Below are 21,234 nucleotides of genomic sequence, written 5' to 3' on the forward strand. Positions count from 1 at the left end.
GTGGGTATTTCACTTGATTCTCACCCAGGAGCAAGAGGAGAAAGTTCAGTCAGAGTAAACAACTAAAAGCAGAAGGGAACTGGGAGGTCACAGGAAGCCTTGTGAGTGTCATCCTCCTTGCTGTGAAACACCCAAGGGCAGGACAGTTCACGGCAAAGAACTGTAATCCGTGCCCTGCACAGCCCAGGATCGTCCAGAAGAGTCCTGATCACTGTGATGCCTTCCTCAGGGACTCCTAGCTCTTCCCCAAAGCTGTGTGCACTTTGTCATCTCCCCAGCTTCAGTGAGCCAGGAGGACTGCTGAGGGGGCAAGGTCACAAGTGTCACCCTCGTCTCTCCAGACCCAGCTCAGAAAGTGTACCCAACCCCAGCTCCAGGGGCTTGCCATACTCTCTGGTGGCTGGGGCTGAAGGACATCCAATTCTGCTGAGTTCATTCATTCATTCATTTATTGTTGACATAATTTAACAGGGGTGTGTGTGCTTTTGTGTGACCTGAATAACAAGTGGTTTCCTCTTCATTAAAAACACGCTTCTGCCTGCTTTCACTCAGAGGTTGAAAGTTTGTAAAAAGTGAAAGGCAAAGGCAAAGACTGCAGAATTAACTAGTATTTTACTTCTTTAATTTTATTATTAAAATCATATATGCATCACAGGGGCCGGCCCGGTGGTGCAGCAGTTAAGTTCACACGTTTGGCTTAGGGCCCGGGGTTTGCTGGGTCGGATCCCACATGTGGACCTATGCACCGCTCAGCAAGCCATGCTGTGGCAGCACCCCACATATAAAGTAGAGGAAGATGGGCATGGAGGTTAGCTCAGGGCCAGTCTTCCTCAACAAAAAGAGGAGAATTGGCAGCAGATGTTAGCTCAGGGCTAATCTTCCTCAAAAAACAAAAATTGTATATGCATCATAAAAATGCTATTTGTATGGAGGGAAAAGTGGATGGGGGAAAAATATTGGAAGACTTCACAGAAGAATGCTAAGTGCTTATTTTAGGGTGGGGGTATTTAAGAGGATTTTTTGTTGTTGTTTATTTTCTTATTTTTAGGGAGATTTTATAAATAAAAATCCTGCTTTTTAAAAGCAGTATTTGCCATAAATATAACTAAAGAATTGGATACATTGAGTAGAAAAAGGAATAGGGAGTATAAAAAGCATGCATCTGTCCTTCAATTCCCAAACATGGGGATTATAACCAGTTGTATTTCAAACAATATTGACCGAGCCCACGGGCTTTGTTTTATATCAAGTACCATGCAGACATACATGCTCATGCTGACTACGCATGTCTCTTTTTTCTGAGAATCCTGTAACCTGCTGTTTATAGATCCATTCTTCCTCTTCTCATCACTCTTCACTTTATCCTAAGGATATTTCTCCAATCTTACACACATCTTGGAGGATGTTTGCAGCCGGGCACCTGTAAATTCTGCCCCTCCCACTCCACTCATATACCTATGGATTGCCCCCCATCCCACCATTATACATATTCCATGATTCCTAGGAGGAAAGTGCCGGGTTAGCCCTGCGACAACCATCCTGAAGCTTTCTTTCATTCTGGCCATCTTCCCAGCTACTATTTTGAGCCAAGTGAGAACAGTTCACCTGGTTGATGATAGGATACCCAGGTCCTGGCAAATGTCCTGGGGATGAGTGGGCAGGGGCCATTCCCCATCTCTATGGCCAATATCCTGTCACTAAGCCCTAAAGGCATCTGCATTTGGGATCCCTGGGTTATGAATAAAACTGGTTATTAATTTTCCAGTCCATTTCAAGTTTCTGGCCCCTAGACAGTTACCACCTCTAAAATGCAGCCTTTTAAAATACAGCTTACAACTATTTCCAAAACGCTGGAGAGAATAATTCTTACCTCGGCATTCCGGAAGAGGGGCGCTCCAGTGCCCAGTATCCAAGCATTGCAGCTCGTGCTCCCCCACCAGGAGGAAGCCCTCGTCACAGGTGAGGCTGCAGGTTGACTGGTACCTGAAGGCACCAAAAGGGTGGGAGCAGTTCACGTGGGCCTTGTTTGGAGCTAGATCCTGGCACTGCAAAGCTGAGGGGAGAGGAGGTGAGGAGGTAAGGAATTGAGGGAACAGTAATGCTTGCATGCTCATTGATTTCAACTCCTTTATCCTTTCCAGTGCACAGAACAGGGATTTCTGAATTGGGCATGTTTAACCCGGAAGATGAGAAAAGTGTCATTTAATCACAAGGGCACATGAAGGAGTTTATGAGGATTATGCTGAGCCGTTGTTAAGCATTTTGGCAATACGTAGCAATAATTTTTAAAATATACTTTTGGATCCAAGAATCTATGCTAAGTATGCAGTCGAGATGCATAACAAAAAATCAATTCAGAGATTTTTTTTATCAAGACAATATTTATAAGAGCAAAATATTGAAAACAAACATAAATGCCACTAATCAGAGGCTGAAAATAAATTATGATGGATCCATGAAAGGAATATTAGAAGCCACTAAAAATTATATATTTCACCTTGAAAAGATGTGAGAGGTGTCTCAGTGGAGGATGTTAAGTGAAAAAGCAGAATAAAAATTATATATACACCATGATCTCAATCATCTAAAATAGATGGACGTGTACAGAGAGAATACATGCATTCGAAATCTAAGTCTTTTCTCATCTTTAAAATGGGAACAGTAATTGTAACCACCTCATGGAGCTAAAGTTCTCAGTAAATATTGTCACTCTTATTACTAGTTGTAGCAGCAGCAGCAGTAATAGACAGTAGTAATATCATCAAAGCTACGCATCAGATGCAGACCCTGCCTGTCAGGGGGGAAAATGCTAGGAAGACCTATCGAGGGAGTTATTGAGACCACATCTCTGGATGCTAAAGAGAGCATCCAAGCCTCTTTTAGATGATTAGAGCTTTACCTCCAGGAGACAAGAATGGCTCCAGTGATCTCTTCGGATCCCTCCCTTTTATGCATGTCAAGGGGCTCTTTGTGTCTTTGTCTCTCAGGCATCCGCGGCACATCCCGTTATCTCACTAAGCCATGCCATCATGGTGCTTGGTCATCTGTGCCTCCACTGCCTCATTTTTTTTTTGTTTTTCTTTTTTTTAATTGTGGTAAAATATACATCACATAAAATTTACCATTTACCACTTAACCATTTTTAAGTGTACAGGTCGAAGTTATTAAGTACATTCAGATTGTCGTGCAACCATCACCACCATCCACCTCCAGAACATTTTTCATCATCTCAAACTGAAACTCCATATCCATTAAATGGCAACTACTCATTCCTCCTCCTCTGCCCCTGGCAACCACCATTTTACTTTCTATCTCTATGACTCTGACTACTCTATGTACCTCATATAAGTGGAATCATACAGTATTTGTCTTTTTGTGACCGGCATCTTTCACTTAGCCTAATGTCCTTGAGGTTTATCCATGCTGTAGCATATGTCAGAATTTCCTTCCTATTTAAGGCTGAATAATATTCCATTGTATGTGTATGCCTCATTTTGCTTATCCATTCATTTGTTGATGGACACTTGAGTTGCTTCCACATTTTAACTATTGTAAATAATGCTGCTATCAACACGAGTGTACAAATCTCTCTTTGTATCCAGGGGATTGCCTATAAATTGCCCAGAGATCTCAGTAAATGGCAACATGAAATACCAATATTTCACTCCTGGGACATGACTTCTGTGGGGGTATCCCTTATAAAAAAAATAATCCTAAAGCCCTCCCTAGGTCTTAGTTCTCCCATAAAAGCAAAATATTAAAAATATGAGCTACTGTAAGAGGATCATTTTATAAAATCAGATGACAGACATATGATTAATAAGGTAAAGTTATTACTGTTATTTTCCCTACATTTGTAAGCTCATAGCAGTTTTAAGCTTGCTTTTACACACATTATTTCACAGCCTCTAGAGAGGCAGGGGGTAAGGCAGATAACAGTACTCCGATTTTACAGAAGACACCGAGCCTCAGAGAGACCAAAAACTTGATGCCAGGAAATGACGGAACTAGAGTTGATGCCATGTCCATTACTCTTCCACTGTCCCATGCTGTTCCTGATGCATCATTTCTTCCTCCCAACCCCCATCTCCTTCATACCAATATATCCCACCCTGTACACGTCCATCATTGCAACCCTCACCTTTAGTTACAGTATGCTGTGATAAATGTGTTGTGCTTAAGACTGGCTTTGCTCACCATTTCATCCCTAGTGCCCAGCACAAAGGACCTGGCACATAGTAGGTTCTTAGTGAGTATCTGAATAATAAATGAATGACAGAGCTAAATGTAGATGCTGAGGCTTTAATAAGCTGAGAGACACAGAAGGAAATTTATGACATCACAGTACCTTGACAGACCGGAGCTGGCGCTGTCCACTGTCCCAATTCAGCACACTGAACTACATCAGCTCCTCTCAGCACGAAACCCTCAGCACAATGGAAGCTACAGGTGGTGTTGTACTGAAATGCCATCAAGGATGGGGAGCAATCCATGCTTCCATGGACAGGACTCTCCAGTGGCTCACACGCAATGGCTAAATGGAAGAAGTTATCATCTGAAACTGGGTAATGGAAGGGCTCAGTTCTTTCTCAGAAGAGCCTGTTGAGAGATACTACATCTTTCATACCCACATTGTCAGTATGTTCAGAACCCTTAATCCTCCAGTTTTCAAAAGTGAAACTTCCTAGAACCCCTTCCCATGCCCCTCTTTGCCTGGCTCACTCACCTGCCCTTCAAGTCTCAGCTTAGACTTCACTTTCCTTAAGAAGCTTTCCCTGCCCACCCCAACTCGAGGGTAGGAACTCCTCCAATGTGCTCCCACAGCCCCTGTTCTTGTGCTAAGTGTGTGTTCACGCATTATTGTAATTCTTCCCCTTAGACCACGGTCCCCTGGAGGCGGGGGGCAGTCATTCCTAGTGGTACTCAGAGTCGGGCAGTGTTTGGTATGTCGAAGGTCCTCTCGAAATATTTATTGCCATTGTTTGTAGAATTGGATCTGGAAAGAGTAGATACAGTACGGGCTGGACATTTAAGGAAAAAGCTGGAATAGTGTAGCTTACTGTTGACACTCTATTTAGTATGCTTGTAAAGTAATGCCAAGTGGGCTCTGCTGGTGGAACACAGGATGTCATTCTAATCAGACTTCAGTTGCCAAGTGAGTGCAGCCCAAAGTGAGTTCCTGAGCACAATTAAGCGTCAAGCAACCTCAGTTCTGATAAAGACTGGTTTCCTCAGGCTCTTTCTTGGCAAAGCATTTCATCTCCAGGCTGTTCCTGGAGTTTTTCAGAGTGCAAAGACCAACATACACCCTGGCCTTAGACTTCTGGTTTTTATAGAATTGGGGCATTTAAGAACCAAAGATCCTCTAATGCTTCTCTCTTACTTTCCAGATGAGAACAGTGAGGTTCAGAGATTTTGAGTAACTTCCCCAAGGTCTCATAGCTAGACAGTAGCAGAACTTGGCTTGTAATCTAGGTCTCCTGGGAATTCACTAATCCAACCTTCAATTTCCTGCTACCCTGTTCTGCCTTTCTGTTTTATAAGCCGAAGGTATGAAGCAATTTCACAGAATTCAGTTTTGTGGTATTGTGTAACATGATGCCTAGGATTGCATCACGGACTCTTTTTCAATGCAGTGTCCCTTTGCTTCTTCATCAAAGGCCATCTCCAAAGGCTACGATGTGGAATCTCTCTTTATCCTAATAGCCACTGTTCTGACTGTCTGAAGTATAGGACATTGTCCCCCGCTTGTATATGGCAGTGAGACAGGAAGGGAAAAAAAAGAGGCAGAAACTAAGGTTGATTGAGTGCCCAGCTCTAATGCTACATATTTAAACATGCTATTTAATTGTATACTTTTTATGTACTTGGTGCTCACAGAAGCACCTTCTAATTCTCAGCTCATTTCATGGATGAGAAAACCACGCCTCCTGAAGGGTGAAGCACCTGCTCCAGGTCAAGCCTTGAGGAGGTCATCCTGACATTAACGGCCCTTGATCTTCCCACCGTGCATGGACTTTCCACCAGGACTCTCTCCTGGGTGGACTGGGGGCTGCTAAAGGCAAATCTTACCCTCACAGGCTGGCAAGGGTCCAGTCCACTGGCCAGGGCCAGTACAGTTTAGTGTGTCCCAGCCCCTCACTCGATAACCAGCTTCGCACTCAAATTTGCAGCTGGAACCATATGCAAAGGCAGCAAGGGGATGAACACAGTCCATGGTTCCTTGGCTGGGGGCTTCCAGGCGCTGACACTGCACAGCTGGAAAGAACAACCAGGGACACAGAGAAAGGTACTGAGGAAGGAGAAAAGCCATGCCCACAGTTGGAGAGCAATGGTGGAACTGCCTATGGAGCTAGGCATCCAGGCACCTAGGGTCAGGAGACCCTAGTGATGTTTGTCCAGACGGGGAGCATAGTCTTCAGGGTGACCCAAAGCTCTTAAAAACACAGACTCCTCCAAGGTTTTTCTAAGGTCCCCTACTCCCTTTAGCTCTATAAACCTGTCCCGGTAGGCTTTCTAGCGTCTACTTTCAGGTGTACATGCCACTCTTTCCCTGCTTGTGTGAAACTGATCAATCAGGTTATTCTGAAGCTGGTTGAGGGCTCCGAGTTTTGAGGAAGGGGGAATTTTTAAATTTAGTTTGTGGTAAAATCAACCTCCTGTTTTTCTAGAGCCCGCCACTCTTCTCCTATCCCAGATGTACCCATCTAGCTGAGGGGTAGGTAGAAGGAGAATTAAGTGGTGGCAATTCTTCTTATGGAGAAGCTGGCCAGTTTCATCTCTAGTCCCAGGAAGGACTAGGTGCAGTGGACATTATACATACCCACTGCCTGAAACTCACCTTTACACACTGGGGCTGAGGCTGTCCACACCCCCGAGGCTGTGCACTGCACCACGTCTGGCCCGACTAATGCAAATCCCTCTTCACAGCTGAAGCTGCAGCTGGACGGGAGCTGGAATGCTTTTGCAGCATGCACGCAGGTCATGTTTCCTCGCTCAGGAGTCTTCAAGGGTGGGCACTGGACAGCTGAAAACAACCAGAGAGCAGTGGCATGAGTCCTTGGATTACGTCAGTAGCTTGGAAGCCTTAGGATTCCACAGCAGCTATCTATACCTTCCCCAAGTGACTGGCAAGATGATGAACTTGGTGGGTTAAATGGTCCTTTCAGTAGCTGTTTAGAAAGATCCAAGCACTCTTAGTTTTCATGTACTTTTTGAAGAAGCAAGGTAAAATGATCAAATTTATAACACCCAACCCCTAAGTCCTCGTTACTGTGCTCTGTTCACTTCACAATTAACAAAGGGAGAGGGGTCCCTCTGTAATGCTTTTGCCTGAGAATCAAGAATTAAACTGACTACCTCACTCTACAGACACAAAATATCACGAAAATCAAAATTAGTGTTACTTTGGTTGAGGGCTAATATATTAACCAGAATTTCCCAGCTACTGTAGACCCTTGTTATTTCTGATGTTTTTAATAGAGAAAGCTCATTTTCCCCTCTAAAATTCTAGTCGTCAGTGAGGATGGAAAGAATAGGGTCTACATACCTACACACTGCGGAGGGTAATTTGTCCACATTCCAGAAGCCAAACATTCCAGCTTGCTGGGTCCATTCAATTTGAACCCTTCGGGACAGCGGAAGCTGCACTCTGAGTTGAAAGAGAAGTTTCCCAGAGGGTGGCTGCAGTTCATGAGCACGTGCTGAGGGAGGTCAAATTCTCCACACTCCGTGACTGCAGGGACAAAAGACTGGTTTTTTCACTGCAGGCTTAGAGACAATGTCAGGTTTGCTGAAAGCTGCAGCTATTTGTATAATCCTCTTAACCCCATCATTTTAGGCTCCTAATACAACCTGAGCATCTTTACTTGGTGCCTTTGTATTGGCTCCATCTTGGGAAATAATTCTTCCTTCACTGATTTTTATTTCAGATGAGTAAAATTAGCCTTTGTTTTGCTTCTTTTACATTTCCCTTTTGCCTTTTCAGATTTTATGAGCAAATGTTCTTTCTAAGAATAAAATGTTTTACTCAGAGTGTGTGTCTAAGGAAAATTTGAGTGGGGCAGAGAGACAGATGATAGAGAGGGCCCAGGACTAGCCTTTGCTCACCAGGGAGTCCCGTGCGTGATTTGCTTCCTGGCATCACCTCTAGCACAAGACCAATGAGCACAATAATATCAACAAAATAGTGGCCTCACCGTATTCACATTCTGGTCCATAGAATCCGGGGTAGCAAGAACAGGTGTAGCTCCCAATGGTCTCAATGCACTCTCCTTGCTTGCTACATGATGTGTCCTGACAGGAGGCTGCATGGGTACAGAAGGGTCAGAATCATGGGCACTCCCAGAGGTGGAAAGAAAAGCTGGATTCTTGTTCCAAGCCATAGACTCAGCCACTTTTGGGTGAGACTGAGCTACTAGACAACAGAAAACCACAGTGTCCTCTGGACAGCTAGCCTGTTCCCCGTGATGGGCATTGTAGGAACCTGCTGGAGCGTTGCAAGGCTTCCATATCAGGCTGCACTTAGTGTTTCCTAAGGAGGAATTGCTATGTGTAGACACAGAGGGACAAATGGAGCCACCGTAGATGTGTAGACAGAGAAAATACTCTGTGTGGTACAAAATAGGTTGTGGCTTTTTAACCAAGATATTTATAGAGTTGTATTATCACAGAAGCCCCTATGATGGTATTACAGCATGGAGGTTAAGAACCAGATGTGGGGGGTCACGCTGAAGTGATCAGAATCCTGGTTCTGCTGCCTACTAGTTTGTGACCTCAGGCAAGTTACTTCTCTGAGCCCAACTTACCCAACATTAGGGCCAAAACCCTTCCACCTTTCATTCATTTCAAATCTATGCCCAATACCATACGGTAAAGGAACAGAGGAGGCAAATGAGATGCTTTAGACATGCATGTGGTAAAGGACAAACAACCTTGTGAGGAGATGTTTCACAGGTCTAAACGTGCCAGGCTAAGAGGGTGCAGAGCATGACCCTCACTCAGGCTGCACCACTTTGGTGACGGAACAGAAAAGGGTCAAGGTTTCTTTCTTGCAAGATACTCTTTGAAGGTATATCCACTATGCACTTTGTGGAGGGTTAATATTAAAATCAATACACTGAAAGCACTGAGTATTGATGTTTTTATTTTATTTTACTTTTGCTTGAGGAAGATTGTCCCTGAGCTAACATCTGTGGCAATTTTCCTCTATTTTGTATGTGGGGCACTGCCACAGCATGGCCTGATGAATGGAGTGTAGGTCTGTGCCTGGGACCTGAACACCTGAACCCTGGGCTACTGAAGTGGAGTGCGTGAACTTAGCTACTACACTACAGGGCCAGCCCCAATGTTTTTATTGATGAGGTCACAGCTAAGGGCAAGGTTAGTGGCTAGATTGTTTGCTGGCAGTGCTTCCTCTGTACTAAGCCCTGGACACACATTGGTCCACTTTGGCATCTATTACAGAAGGAAATCCATATGTCACACAGAGAGTTGTACTAATGATCTCTATGTCCCCCCTCAACTGTGAGATGCTATAATTCTGTAAGCCATGCAAAAGGTTCTACAGGAGGAAGTTCCATGGCAGCCCTGAGTTTGGTGAAGCTGCCCTGAGGCAGTGGGAGGGGTTCCAAGAAAGAGAAGTTGCAGGAGGCAGCAGTAGCTGGTAGATAGAAGTTTGGTCCTCATCTTCCATCCTATTCACCTTGCCCTCTAAACTTGACCCCAGTGGTACCTTATAGTATCAACATCTGCCTGCTCTATGCTCTTGGAGCATACAAATTTGGTTCTGATTGTAGCTTCCTCAGGATCTCAGAACTCTAGAAATGGAAAAACAGCTAATGTTCTGTATTCAACTCCATTTCAGGGCTTCAGGCAGTTTAGTAACTTTTTATTCCTTTGGATCTCCAGGAAAGAACATAATGATGATTTAATGAATAAATATTCTTTTGATAGCCTGTTCTGAGGTCTAACAAATCCTGACAAGTAGAGAATTATTCCAACTTAATGTCTTGTTGCAGTATACATATCTATTTCTCATCTATCTCCCACAGAAAATCGATAATTCCCTCTACCCTTTCCATCTTGGATGGCAAAATCAATGAGAGTGGCTGTGTTAGTGGAGATGGGAGCCAACTGCATTCAGGCGAAATTGTACCAATTAGTGATGTCTGCTGCCATTGTTGCAGGTTAGAGGAGTGGCATCATTCACGCCAGCAATTCTCAATCTCGTTTCTGTCTTGTAATGTTTTGCAAGCTTTATTGGGGAAGACCGTCTTGCAGAAACGTGTGTTGAAGGTTGGGTGGGGAGGGGAAGCAGTGGCGTGCTGGAACATCTCATGACAGCCGAGACGATCTGATAGGGACAGTTCTAGGATGCAGTGCCCAGGAAGGATGGGCAGCCTGCCAGGAGAGCAGTAGGATGAGCTAATATTCTGCTAATGTCCCTCTTGGTCTGGGAAGAACAAGTCGTTATTTTATTTATTTATTTCACAATAAATTGTTTATAAAATGGTATCTGACTACATGACAATGCCTTTATGGATATATTTTCCCTCAGCCCAGAAGCTTGGATGAGGAGAAGGAGAAAGAAGAGGAAATACTCCGTACTGTGTATTTTGTTCTGTACTGTTGAGGGCTTCTGGTGGGGGTGGGGGGTGTGTTTGTAATCTAAAGGATTTAGAACATATACAACAGAGTGTGACATCGGTAAGGTGATTTATTAAAGAAGAAGCTTCAGAGTACTCAGGACTCTCTTGCCCAGGGCAGTCAATACTCTCCCTAGACACAGTGTTCCTGTGCTACACGGGGCAGGAGGGGCTCCTCTAGATGCGAAGCCATGTCAGAAAGATGGAGTCAGCTCTGGCATTAGGCACTTGACTACAGGAAGTCCCAACTTCCAAGCATGTCTGCTTCCTCTGGAACTGGGAGAGGAGAATCAAACACACTCCCAGGGTCTCACCTCAGTTACCTCTTCCCTCTCCTCACCCACCAACCCCCCACCAAAGTCCAACACACCTGAAGATATGTTATTGTTGAAGGCAATCTGTAAAGCGTTTGTGACCCTTGGTCCTGTTCTGAAACTGTCTCATAAGAGTGTAGAGCAAAGAACGTGGCAGCATAGGTGGCTAAAAAGCACCAACTCTAGAGTCAACATGAGTTTGAAACTGGCTCCATCATTAAACAGCTTAGAACCTTGGGCAGATCCTTAACAGCTCTGAGCCTTTTCCTCATCAGCAAAATGAGAGTAATAGGAAGATCTGATTGATGAGGTTCTCAGGAGGACTAAATGCACGTGAACTAATAACAATACCCGAAGCCTATTGATGTTCAACAGGTGTTAGTTACAGCTGTGTCTCCTTGGGGCAGGGCTAAGTCTCCGCTCAACTATCCTCTCTCTTATACTATGGCATAGTGCTGCCAAAAAGCCCTGGACAATAATTTTAAGAGACTAAGACTTCCTGAGCATCTATTTTATCAGTTATAAAATGAGAAGGGTGGGCTGGTTGATATTAAAATTTCTTTCTAGTTTCAAAAGGCCAGTTTTCTCTGATCCTGATTTTATATTCTTCAAGGTGCTCAAAAATGCTGATTGATTAACAGTTCACTCTTTGTTTTCATGTCCCTGACCTTGTGACTTCAATGTTATCGACTCACTGATTATGTTAACCAACCAGGGAGGGTGTTTTTTAAACAGAGAGACCTCAGAGTAGAGAAGACCCTACCTGTGTAGCATAGAGCCCGCTTTCTTTTCCAGCAGGGCTCATCATTCCACTTGCCGGGGGCTCTTGGGCTTTTGATGTATATCTCCACACAGTCCTGGTTGTTCCCCTTGTTGTTGGGCTCGTTGTCAGCCCAGTTCTCGGCCTCTTTGGTGAGCGTCTTTTTGGTTCCCACCCAGGTCCAATTATTATTGATCTTTCGGATCCCAATCCAGTAGTAAGAGCTATGGCGAGGTAAGACGTCATTGAGGTAAGTAATTTCATTTTTATTCTGGATGGCCACCAGATCTGTGTAGTACTTCTGGCAGAATTCCCGGGAATCGTTCCATGAGTATGTTTTGTTGCTGTGATGGTAAGTCCACGCTGCCACTTCTCTCTGGTTCACTAGTTCTGGGTAAGGGAGAGTGAGTGCCGGGTTAGCATCCCTAATCAGAAGGAGGCTGTGAGCATAAGTACACTTCTTTGAAGTCAGATGAGTCTCTGACTAGGAGATGAATACCCAAAACATGACTAACGTAGTTGTTTTAAGGAAAGAGTGGTTTCCATCTTTCACTTAAAATATACATGAAGTCAGAATAGGAAAATGTCTTCTTCTGAGGATCCTTGGTATTAATCATAAGATACCAGAGCTGGAAGAGACATTAGAGGTCATCTAATCTTCTCCTTTTCTCAATGAAGGAGGCATATTAGATAATTTGCCCAAGCCCAAATTAAATGTCATAAAATGTCTTGATGGCTGCCTTGTATCTACAGGTTTTACCGTTTCACATAGCAAATAAGATGCTTTATGATCTGGAGCCTACTTGCTGGCCCAGCCTTATCACCTGCCATATTTACTTTCTTAGCAAAACAGAACTATTTCTGTGTGTTTGCACATGCTCTTCCTGCTGTCCTGGCTGCCCACCCGGCTTGTGCCTGGTAAACTTCTTCCCCATACTTTCCAAGACCTTCCTAGGTAGGCTTAGAGTTTCTTCCTCCAGGCTCCCACTGCACCTTGTCTCTGCCTCTGCCTCCCTCATGGCCATGTATTGTGATGTCTGTTTATATGACATGGTCCACACCTGCTGCATTGTGAATCCTGATGCTGGTCTCTTTTTAGCTGGATCCTTAACATCGAGCGTAGAGCTTGGCGCTTAACAGGTCTTCAATAAGTACTTGAGTGAAACACAGGAGTTTGTGGCAGAGGCAGGTTAGAAATCAGATCTCCTGGTTCGCAATCTTACACTCATTCTACTGCTCTTGGCTGTTTCTCTTTGATAAATTACTCTACTTCTACTTCCTTCATCTCTGCTTGCTCACTTTTTTTTTTTTTTTTTTTGAGAAAGATTAGCCCTGAGCTAACATCTGCCACCAATCCTCCTCTTTTTTGCTGAGGAAGACTGGCCCTGAGCTAACATCCGTGCCCATCTTCCTCTACTTTATACGTGGGATGCCTGCCACAGCATGGCTTGACAAGCAGGGCATAGGTCCTCGCCCAGGATCTAAACTGGTGAACCCTGGGCTGCCGAAGCAGAACGTGCAAACTTAACCGCTGTGCCACCAGGCCAGCCCCTTGAAACCATTTTTTAAAATAGTAACTTGCTGTGCCACTGGGCTGGCCTCATACTTACTCACTTCTTTACAAGTGTTTGTGATGAAGAATGTGCCCTTTAACAGCATAAAGGGCACTATGATGACAGATATTGTTCTTCTAGCCAGTGGGAGCTCCCCTGGGCCAGAAGAGGCCAGGCCCATGTGAAGAGGTCTACATTGCAAGCAATCAGGCCTGGAAATGGCTCCCTTTCCTGTTTATAAAGTCTTGTTCCTATTCAACCATGCTGCCCACATGAAGGTCAGTCCCTCCCTCACTGACACTTCTATTGCAATATTTTGCCTTAAGACTTTATTCTGATATGGCCAGGGCTGCATTATGACTTTTGTGGACTCGAGGTAATTTTGCCTTGGTAGGCCCCTTTCTTTATAATAACATACTAAAAACTATATTTTATAGTTGCAGTGGTATAAAGATGAATATATTAATATTATATACTAAAACAGTTTCTTTGAGTTAAAAGAAAATAATTTCTAAAGAAATTAAAACATTTTTGTGAGTTCCTGAAAATCACGCGGGCCTGTGCCTCCTGTGCCTGTTGGATAAACTTGTCCTGGATTTATCTAAGTTCTTCCTGAAGACTTTTCTACCAATATGATGGTGTTGGGTGCATTTTTCTTCCAGGAATCTGGGCTTGGACAGTTTTCTCATGCCTCACAACAACTGGCTACCATCTTTAACTTCTCCCACTTGCCTCTGGACTCCACCTAATTACTCAGGGCCAGGTGAAGTGTTAGTATGAAGGTTACCGTAGATCAGGGCACTGAAGAAAAGAAGTTGTGCACTTCTGAAGACCACTCTGTGAAATCTCCAGCTCCAGATGGCTTTTAGGCAGCTGGCCTGAAACAAGAAAAGAAAACTTCATTTTAGTATCCATGTACAATCATCGTGGCCAAAAAATTCTAGTTAATAATCATTATATTGAGTTATAATCCTGCCTGTTTCCATTGTCGGGGGTGGGGTGCACAAGCCCTCTCCTCCCTTCTTGCTTCTCGCTGCCCTGCTTCCAAGTCCTACCCGACTTGGATGCTATACTAAGGCTGAAGACAAAATTCATTTCCTCGTTCATTCAACAAATATTTATTGAGTAACTACTTTGTGCCACTAATATTTTTCTTTTATGATACCTTTTGAGACATGCATGTAAGAAAAATGCTATCATTATTAGGCAATAATCTGCCTTTAAGAACTAGTATGCCATACTGAGAATAATAGGAAGTCACATGAAAACTCCCTGAGGCATACAGATAATGTCTGACCTATACTTTGATGCACAGAGCATCAACTACTTGTGCTATGCTATGCCATCTATACTGTATTATTGGTCTATGTTTTGTCTTCTTGCTTTACCATTTCAGCGTGTATCTACAGTACTACTTAATGTTTAATATACATATGTGTCTACATATGCATTTAATATTTATTAATATGTATATAACAAACCTATTCCTCTTGGATCTCTAGCAAGTATAATTTCTCAGGAGCTCCCTTCTGCTGGGATTTTATCAAATCTATTAACATTTTTTAAATGTTTTCAGACAAGTAAGTCCCGGAAATGCTCATCTTGTCCAATTCCCTCATGTTGCTCATAAAAGTACTGAAGGTTGGAGAGTCTAAAATAATATCTTTAAAATGACAGCAGCAGAGCCTGGCTTTGAAGCAAGAGCTTTTTCCTCTCTACTATTTTACCTTCATAAACCTCCACGCTTCTAAATCCATACTGCATTGTTGTTGTAGATGACAGAGTGCATGACAGGACAGAGCCTAGCTGCTGCCTCGGCACCCTTCCAAAGCCACCCCAGCATAACCACCAACACAAAAACTGTGCACTTGCTTTGCAGTCGAAGCTTTATCATTCTTCCAGCCAGAATGTTGCATAAACCACCCCCCCATATAGAAATTCTGAATTGCCACAGAACAAACTCTAGTGGCGGTAGTGGTGGTGGAGTGGTGGTGGTGGTGTGTGTGGACATGCACATGCACTATTGAATACAGCCTGAGTTTCTGAATATTGGCTTTGATAAATAGGCATATTTTGTGTTCTTATGAGCTAAGAAGCTAATCAATTGGCCTCTGCAGAGCCTATGATCAAACACTGAGAGTATCCTAATGTTATGCTGCTTATTTGCGCAGGAAGCACGGTGATAATCATTTAGTGGGGACTTGATCCCACTGAGTTCTTTCTGGATTGTGTTGTCTCACCAGCTATTATTAGTACCACCTTTCTATGCAATACTCAAAATGTACCATGCCAGGTGCTACAGCAGAAATCTTTAAGTCAGGATGAGCCTGACTTCTCAAGGATGCACCACCAAGGAGAATAAGTAAATCTATGTTCAGATTCCCAACTTCCACATGTACTTTCCTAAAACCAAGTTGCCTAAGAATATGTCTTTCTCCCACTTTACAAAAGAAATCACACCTTTCCTGAAAATCACGCGGGCCTGTGTTTAATTAATCTGACTCTTAATTAGAATGGGGCCTTGCCCTTGGTGTTTGGCACATCAAATAACATTGATATACCAGACAGAGACAATCCGAAATATTGGGGTAGGTATTGAGAACTTGAATGCTTCAAAAGGTAGTGTGACAAATCCTTTTCAAATACAGCGGTTTTCATTTGTCTGCTTTCATCTACTTTGAGGTTGAACTCAATTAAGTTGTCAGATGCTAAACCATCGACTAGATTTTAATGATAAATCGCTATGTAATTTTGGGCATATAAATTGGAAGGAGTTCAAAGAATTGAGAGATTGCTATAATAAAACTTCCATTTTCATTTACTTATTCATGTGAATAAGGTTTCTCAATGTTCGAATCCTCAAAAACAAAATATAGGAATAGGATTGATGCTGAAACTTTCTGGTTGTATCCATAACTAGTATTCATGGTTGGTTACATGAACAAATAAGGAAAAAGCCCCTCTTCTCATTTGGAGATGCATCTTCAATAGCATTTTAAATATAAAAGTTAGTTATTTATCAACATTTGTAGTATATTTATGCTGCTTTATTTAATTGTGTACTAAAAGTAATTGTCATGCTAACTCAATCAAAAAGAAAGATTTTTTTATCATGTAGAGACTTCGATTTAAATTTTGTATATTTTTATTTTTGTGAAGAAGCATGATATAGTGATTAAGAAAAATACTTTAAGCTTAAAAATGTACTCTATTAGGTTAAAATTTTGTAGAGGATGTAGAATAGAAATAGAGATTAAAGAAGAGAAAATGAATAATATAAAATCTCCTATTATTAGGAGCTTGTTTGCATTTTTTTTTCAAATCACTACAGTATTTAATTCCATTAGATAAACTTTAAGAAATGATGTAAAATGTATTTATTGTAAAAGGGCAATCTTTACAATGTACTGGAAATCACATCTTTTATTACTTTTAAAACTTAGGATGAAAATTTTAGCTCTCCACTTAGAAAGGTGCACGAGGTTACATAGTTTTCTGGCATTGTTTTGGAGGTACAAAAGCAAAAATATTGCTACTGAAGAGCATGGGGTTGTAACCCTCATGAAGGGAAGCCCCATATTTGTCTTTGAACCTGTGCTGGGTTTCTTCTCAGGTAGATTGGAGGAGGAATGCAGTGATTTTAGTTTAGTGGTGCTCTTCCTATGCCCTTAGGAAGTGGTTCTCTCCCTGTATGGAGTATTTCTAGGGGTTTCTCTGGCTTTGGAGCCGGCTCAGGAAGTGTGTGGGGAGGGTGACCGGGTCAGGCTCCAGATCCCTTATCACCATGCCCAACTCCACCCACTATACCAACAGAGCTGTTTCATATTTTAACTTGTTTATTTGTTTAAACTTTTAAAGATGGTTTGGCTTAAACAAAACTGAGAGAGAGAGAGGGAGAGCTGGTTTTAAACATTTAAGGTTTTAGAGGGCTGGTAGGTGATACTGCTGGAGGCACAACATCCAAGATAGGAAAATGCAAGTCATTGTGCATCCCTGCTCCAACAGACCATAGTTTCCCATTTTTTTTAAATCACCAAATACCTAGAATCACCTCTCATAGATTATTTAAGAACTGCAGGAGACTGTGAAGATTAATTCAAGTCAGTTCAGCATTCCTCCAGGATTCTGTGGCAGGTCTTTTGGCCCATGAATGCTCAAGATGGGGCCACCACCACTTGCCATTACCGAGACCCCATGAGTTTAGAGGACTTGACCAAGCTTGCTCACCTGAGGGTGTGTTAGGTTAACACAGTGATTGTTATGCTCACAGGGCTTATGAACTCCTTTGAAAGTCTGATAAAGGCCATAGTCAAGATTCTTTAAAAAATGCGCACTTGCAATTTTTTAGACAATTTCAGAAGGTTCATGGACCCACTAAGTGTATCCACGTTTAATGAACCCAAAGTTCAAATCTCTTTGTTAACTCTAAGGCAGCACTTTGACTCTGGCAACTGACAAGGGTTTTGTGTGTGGGTATGGAGGATGCACAATGCTTAAAGATCTTCTCTCGAGGAGATTGCTGGGAAGATGGCAGTGTAGGAGAACTCTGAACATCTATCCTTGGAACAATTACCCCTGAGAGAGAACTGAAAACTGGATAAAAAGAACCCCCACAACAACGAACTGTGCCGACTGAGGTGGAAGAGGCAGAAATTTCTTTCTGGAGAGGAAAAAGCCACATTCTAGCCACCGTACTTCATGGCCAGGAGCAATCTTAAGTTGCGAAGCATTCCCTGGAGGAGTAGGGGATCTGACTAGGAGACCTTTGCTTCTATAAGCAGCTTTTGGACCCAGTACGAGATGAGAGTCATAATACGTGGCTTTGCTAGCTACTAACAACCATGGGGAATACCCACAGAAACACCATTGAACACAAGGGAAAGAAAAAGCCTGCTCTTAAAGGGCCCACACACAATTCCACCTGTTCTGAAAAGCAACCTAAAATCACCAGAAAGTAAAGTACACAGTCCTTTGGTGAAAAAGACTCACTTGATAGGCTTTAGGTGCATCTCAGCGAGAGGCGAGACCTCCCCAGGCTGGGACCACCTCCCCAGGGACTGACACATTGGCAGTGGCCATTATTGTGACCTTGTACAGGCATGCTGATACAGATGCTGGCAGATGCCATTGGAGTTCTTCCCCTGGCCTGATAGTCCAGGGGTCTGCCACACCCACTAGGGCACTGATTTAATCCAGCTCAGCCAGGGCAGGCAGCCCACCCTAGGGACTAGCCCCACCCAACAGCAAGCCCTCAGGCAACTTGTGGGCCAGCATAGGTGGGGTGGATGGGACATCTGCAGCAGGCGAGTGGGTCTGCCTCTGCTGGGTAGGGCACACGTGACAGTGTGTGGGGCCTCTGCATGGGGGCAAATGGGTCCACTTCAGGGGGTCAGGGTGCATGCATGAGGCATGTGCTGACAGGGTGTGTGGACCTGGGGGTGGTGGGTCTTCTCAGCTGCAGCAGACATGTGCTTCTCAAACAGCCACATAGGGAATAGGCCCCACCTTCCAGCACCTGAAACAATTGTGTAGTGCCATGCTTGGGGTTGGCCCCACCCAGCTGCACTACTGAAAGCTGACAACAGTCTTGTAGGCCAGAAGGCCTAGAGCAATTGTGAGCCCCTTAGCCTAGCAACCAGCCATGCCAGGGCCCTTCTTACTTAACAAAAAATTGCAATAGGAATGTACTATTAGACCTTGCAGCCAACTGTGCTGGGGCCCCCCATGTCCAATAAAGTGACTGAAGGGACCATGGCAGCTGCACACAGCTGAGCATTACGACCAGCAGCCCAGGGGACAGCCTAGCCTCCTCATGTACCTGCAGCAAGTGCAACCCTGCCACAACAGAAGGACACACATAGCCCACACAAGGGTCACTCCTGCAACATTTGGAACTGGTGACAAGAGGGAAGCACACTGCTGGGCCTCATAAGGCACCTCTTAAGGCCACCTCTACAAGACTGGGAGATGTACCTGATTTACCCAATACATAGATATAAGCACAGAGAAAGAGGCAAAATGAAGAGGCAAAGGAATATGTTCCAAATAAGGGAATGGGACAAGTCCTCAGAAACAGAACAAAATGAAACAGAGATGAGAAATCTACCCAATAAAGAGTTCAAACTAATAGTTATACAGATGCTCACTGGTCTTGGGAGAAGAATGAATGAATTTAGTGAGAACTTCAACAAAGAATTGGAAAATACAAAAAATAAATGAAGAATACAATAATGGAAAGGAAAAAATCATTAGAGGGAATTAACAGCAGAGTAGACGAAGAACAGATCAGCAAGCTGGACAAAAGACTAGAGGAAATCACCCATGCTGAACAGATAAAAGAAAAAAGAATTAGAAAGAATGAGGACAGTCTAAGGGACCCCTGTGACAACATCAAGCACACTAGCATCTGTATTATAGGTGTCCCAGAAGGAGAAGAGAGAGATAAAGGGGCAGAGAATCTATTTGAAGAAATAATACCTATAAATTTTCTTAACTTAAGGAAAGAAACAGACATCCAGACACAGAAAGCACAGACAGCACCAAACAAGATAAACCCAAAGAAGCCCACACCAAGACACATTTAAATTAAAATGTCAAGAATTAAAGATAAAGAGAGAATCCTAAAAGCTGCGAGAGAAAGGCAACAAGTTACATACAAAGGAAACACTATAAGGCTATGAGCTGATTTCTCAGCAGAAACCTTACAGGCTAGAAGAGAGTGGCATGATATATTTAAAGTGCAGAAAGGGAAAAAACCTACAGCCAAGAATCCTCTACCTGGCAAAGTTATCATTCAGAATGGAAGGAGAGATAAAGAGATTTCCAGACAAGCAAAAACTAAAAGAGTTTATCACCAATAAACTAGCCTTACAAGAAACATTAAAGGGCCTTGTTTAAGTGGAAAAGAAAAGACCACAAATAGGAATAAGAAAATTACCCCCAAACCCCCCCAAAAATTCCTGGTAAAGGTAAATATACAGTAAAGGTAGCAGATCAACCATCTATGATGCTAATATGAAGATCAAAAGACAAAAGTACTAAAATTATCTACTTCCATGATAAGAAGGTAACAGATACACATGCACAAGAAAGAGGTTAAATATGATGTCAAAAACATAAAACATGGGAGGAGGGGAGTAAAAGAATAGAGCTTTTAGAAAGAGGTCAAACTGAAGAGACCATCAACTTAATCTATATTGCTGTTTACATGAGTTATTATATATGATCCTCATGGTAATCACAGACCAGAAACCTATAATAAATACACAAAAAATTAAGAGAAAGGAACCCAAATGTAATACTAAACAAAGCCATCAAAGCACAAAGGAAGAGAGCATGAGAAGAAAGGAACAGAGAAGAACTACTAAAACATCCAGAAAAACGTAATAAAATGGCAATAACTACATACTTATCAATAGCTACTTTAAATCTCAATGGACTAAATGCTCCAATCAAAAGACATAGGGTGGCTGATTGGATAAAAAAACAAGACCCGTATGTATGCTTCATACAAGAGACACACTTCAGTCCTAAAGACCCTCACAAACTGAAAGTGAAGGGACGGAAAAAGATGTTCCATGCAAATGTCAATGAAAAGAAAGCTGGGATAGTAATACTTATATCAGACAAAATAGACTTTAAAACAAAAATTCTAACAAGAGACAAGGGCACTACATAATGATAAAATGAACAATCCAACAAAAGGATATAACACTTGTAAATATCTATGCACCTAACATAGGAGCATCTAAATATGTAAAGCAATTACTAATGACAAAAAAAGGAGAAATAGACAGTTAACACAACAATAGTAGGGGACTTTATCACTCCACTTACACCAATGGATAGATCATCCGAACAGAAGACCAAAAAGGGAACATTGGCTTTAAATGACACATTAGATCAGATGGACTTAGTAGATATATACAGAACATCCCATCCCAGAACCACAGAATACAGAT

General features: G+C 42.8%; 1 protein-coding gene and 1 long non-coding RNA gene across 8 annotated transcripts in view; one reads left to right on the top strand and one right to left on the bottom strand.

Annotated features, from left to right (window-relative positions):
- The window catches only part of SELP (selectin P), a 46,599-nt gene that overhangs the window by 15,631 nt on the left and 9,734 nt on the right, over window positions 1–21,234 (bottom strand). For 4 of the 7 annotated variants that reach the window (XM_070591399.1, XM_008525544.2, XM_070591403.1 and 1 more), the window contains exons 2-9: window positions 14,061–14,151; window positions 11,724–12,110; window positions 8,199–8,306; window positions 7,550–7,735; window positions 6,842–7,027; window positions 6,073–6,258; window positions 4,349–4,534; window positions 1,871–2,053 (exon numbers count right to left, since the gene is read on the bottom strand). In XM_070591399.1, the coding sequence (XP_070447500.1) occupies window positions 1,871–2,053; window positions 4,349–4,534; window positions 6,073–6,258; window positions 6,842–7,027; window positions 7,550–7,735; window positions 8,199–8,306; window positions 11,724–12,110; window positions 14,061–14,151 (1,513 nt within the window). The remainder of the gene's footprint in view (window positions 1–1,870; window positions 2,054–4,348; window positions 4,535–6,072; window positions 6,259–6,841; window positions 7,028–7,549; window positions 7,736–8,198; window positions 8,307–11,723; window positions 12,111–14,060; window positions 14,152–21,234) is intronic. The other 3 variants (XM_070591402.1, XM_070591401.1, XM_070591398.1) reach the window with 1 other exon arrangement.
- Window positions 13,405–14,243, top strand: LOC139078957 (uncharacterized). Its single transcript, XR_011532179.1, has 2 exons — window positions 13,405–13,551; window positions 13,936–14,243. It is a non-coding gene; the product is annotated as an uncharacterized lncRNA (long non-coding RNA).

The sequence above is a fragment of the Equus przewalskii genome, chromosome 23 (assembly GCF_037783145.1).
Source record: "Equus przewalskii isolate Varuska chromosome 23, EquPr2, whole genome shotgun sequence".
In the NCBI taxonomy this organism is placed as follows: domain Eukaryota; kingdom Metazoa; phylum Chordata; class Mammalia; order Perissodactyla; family Equidae; genus Equus; species Equus przewalskii.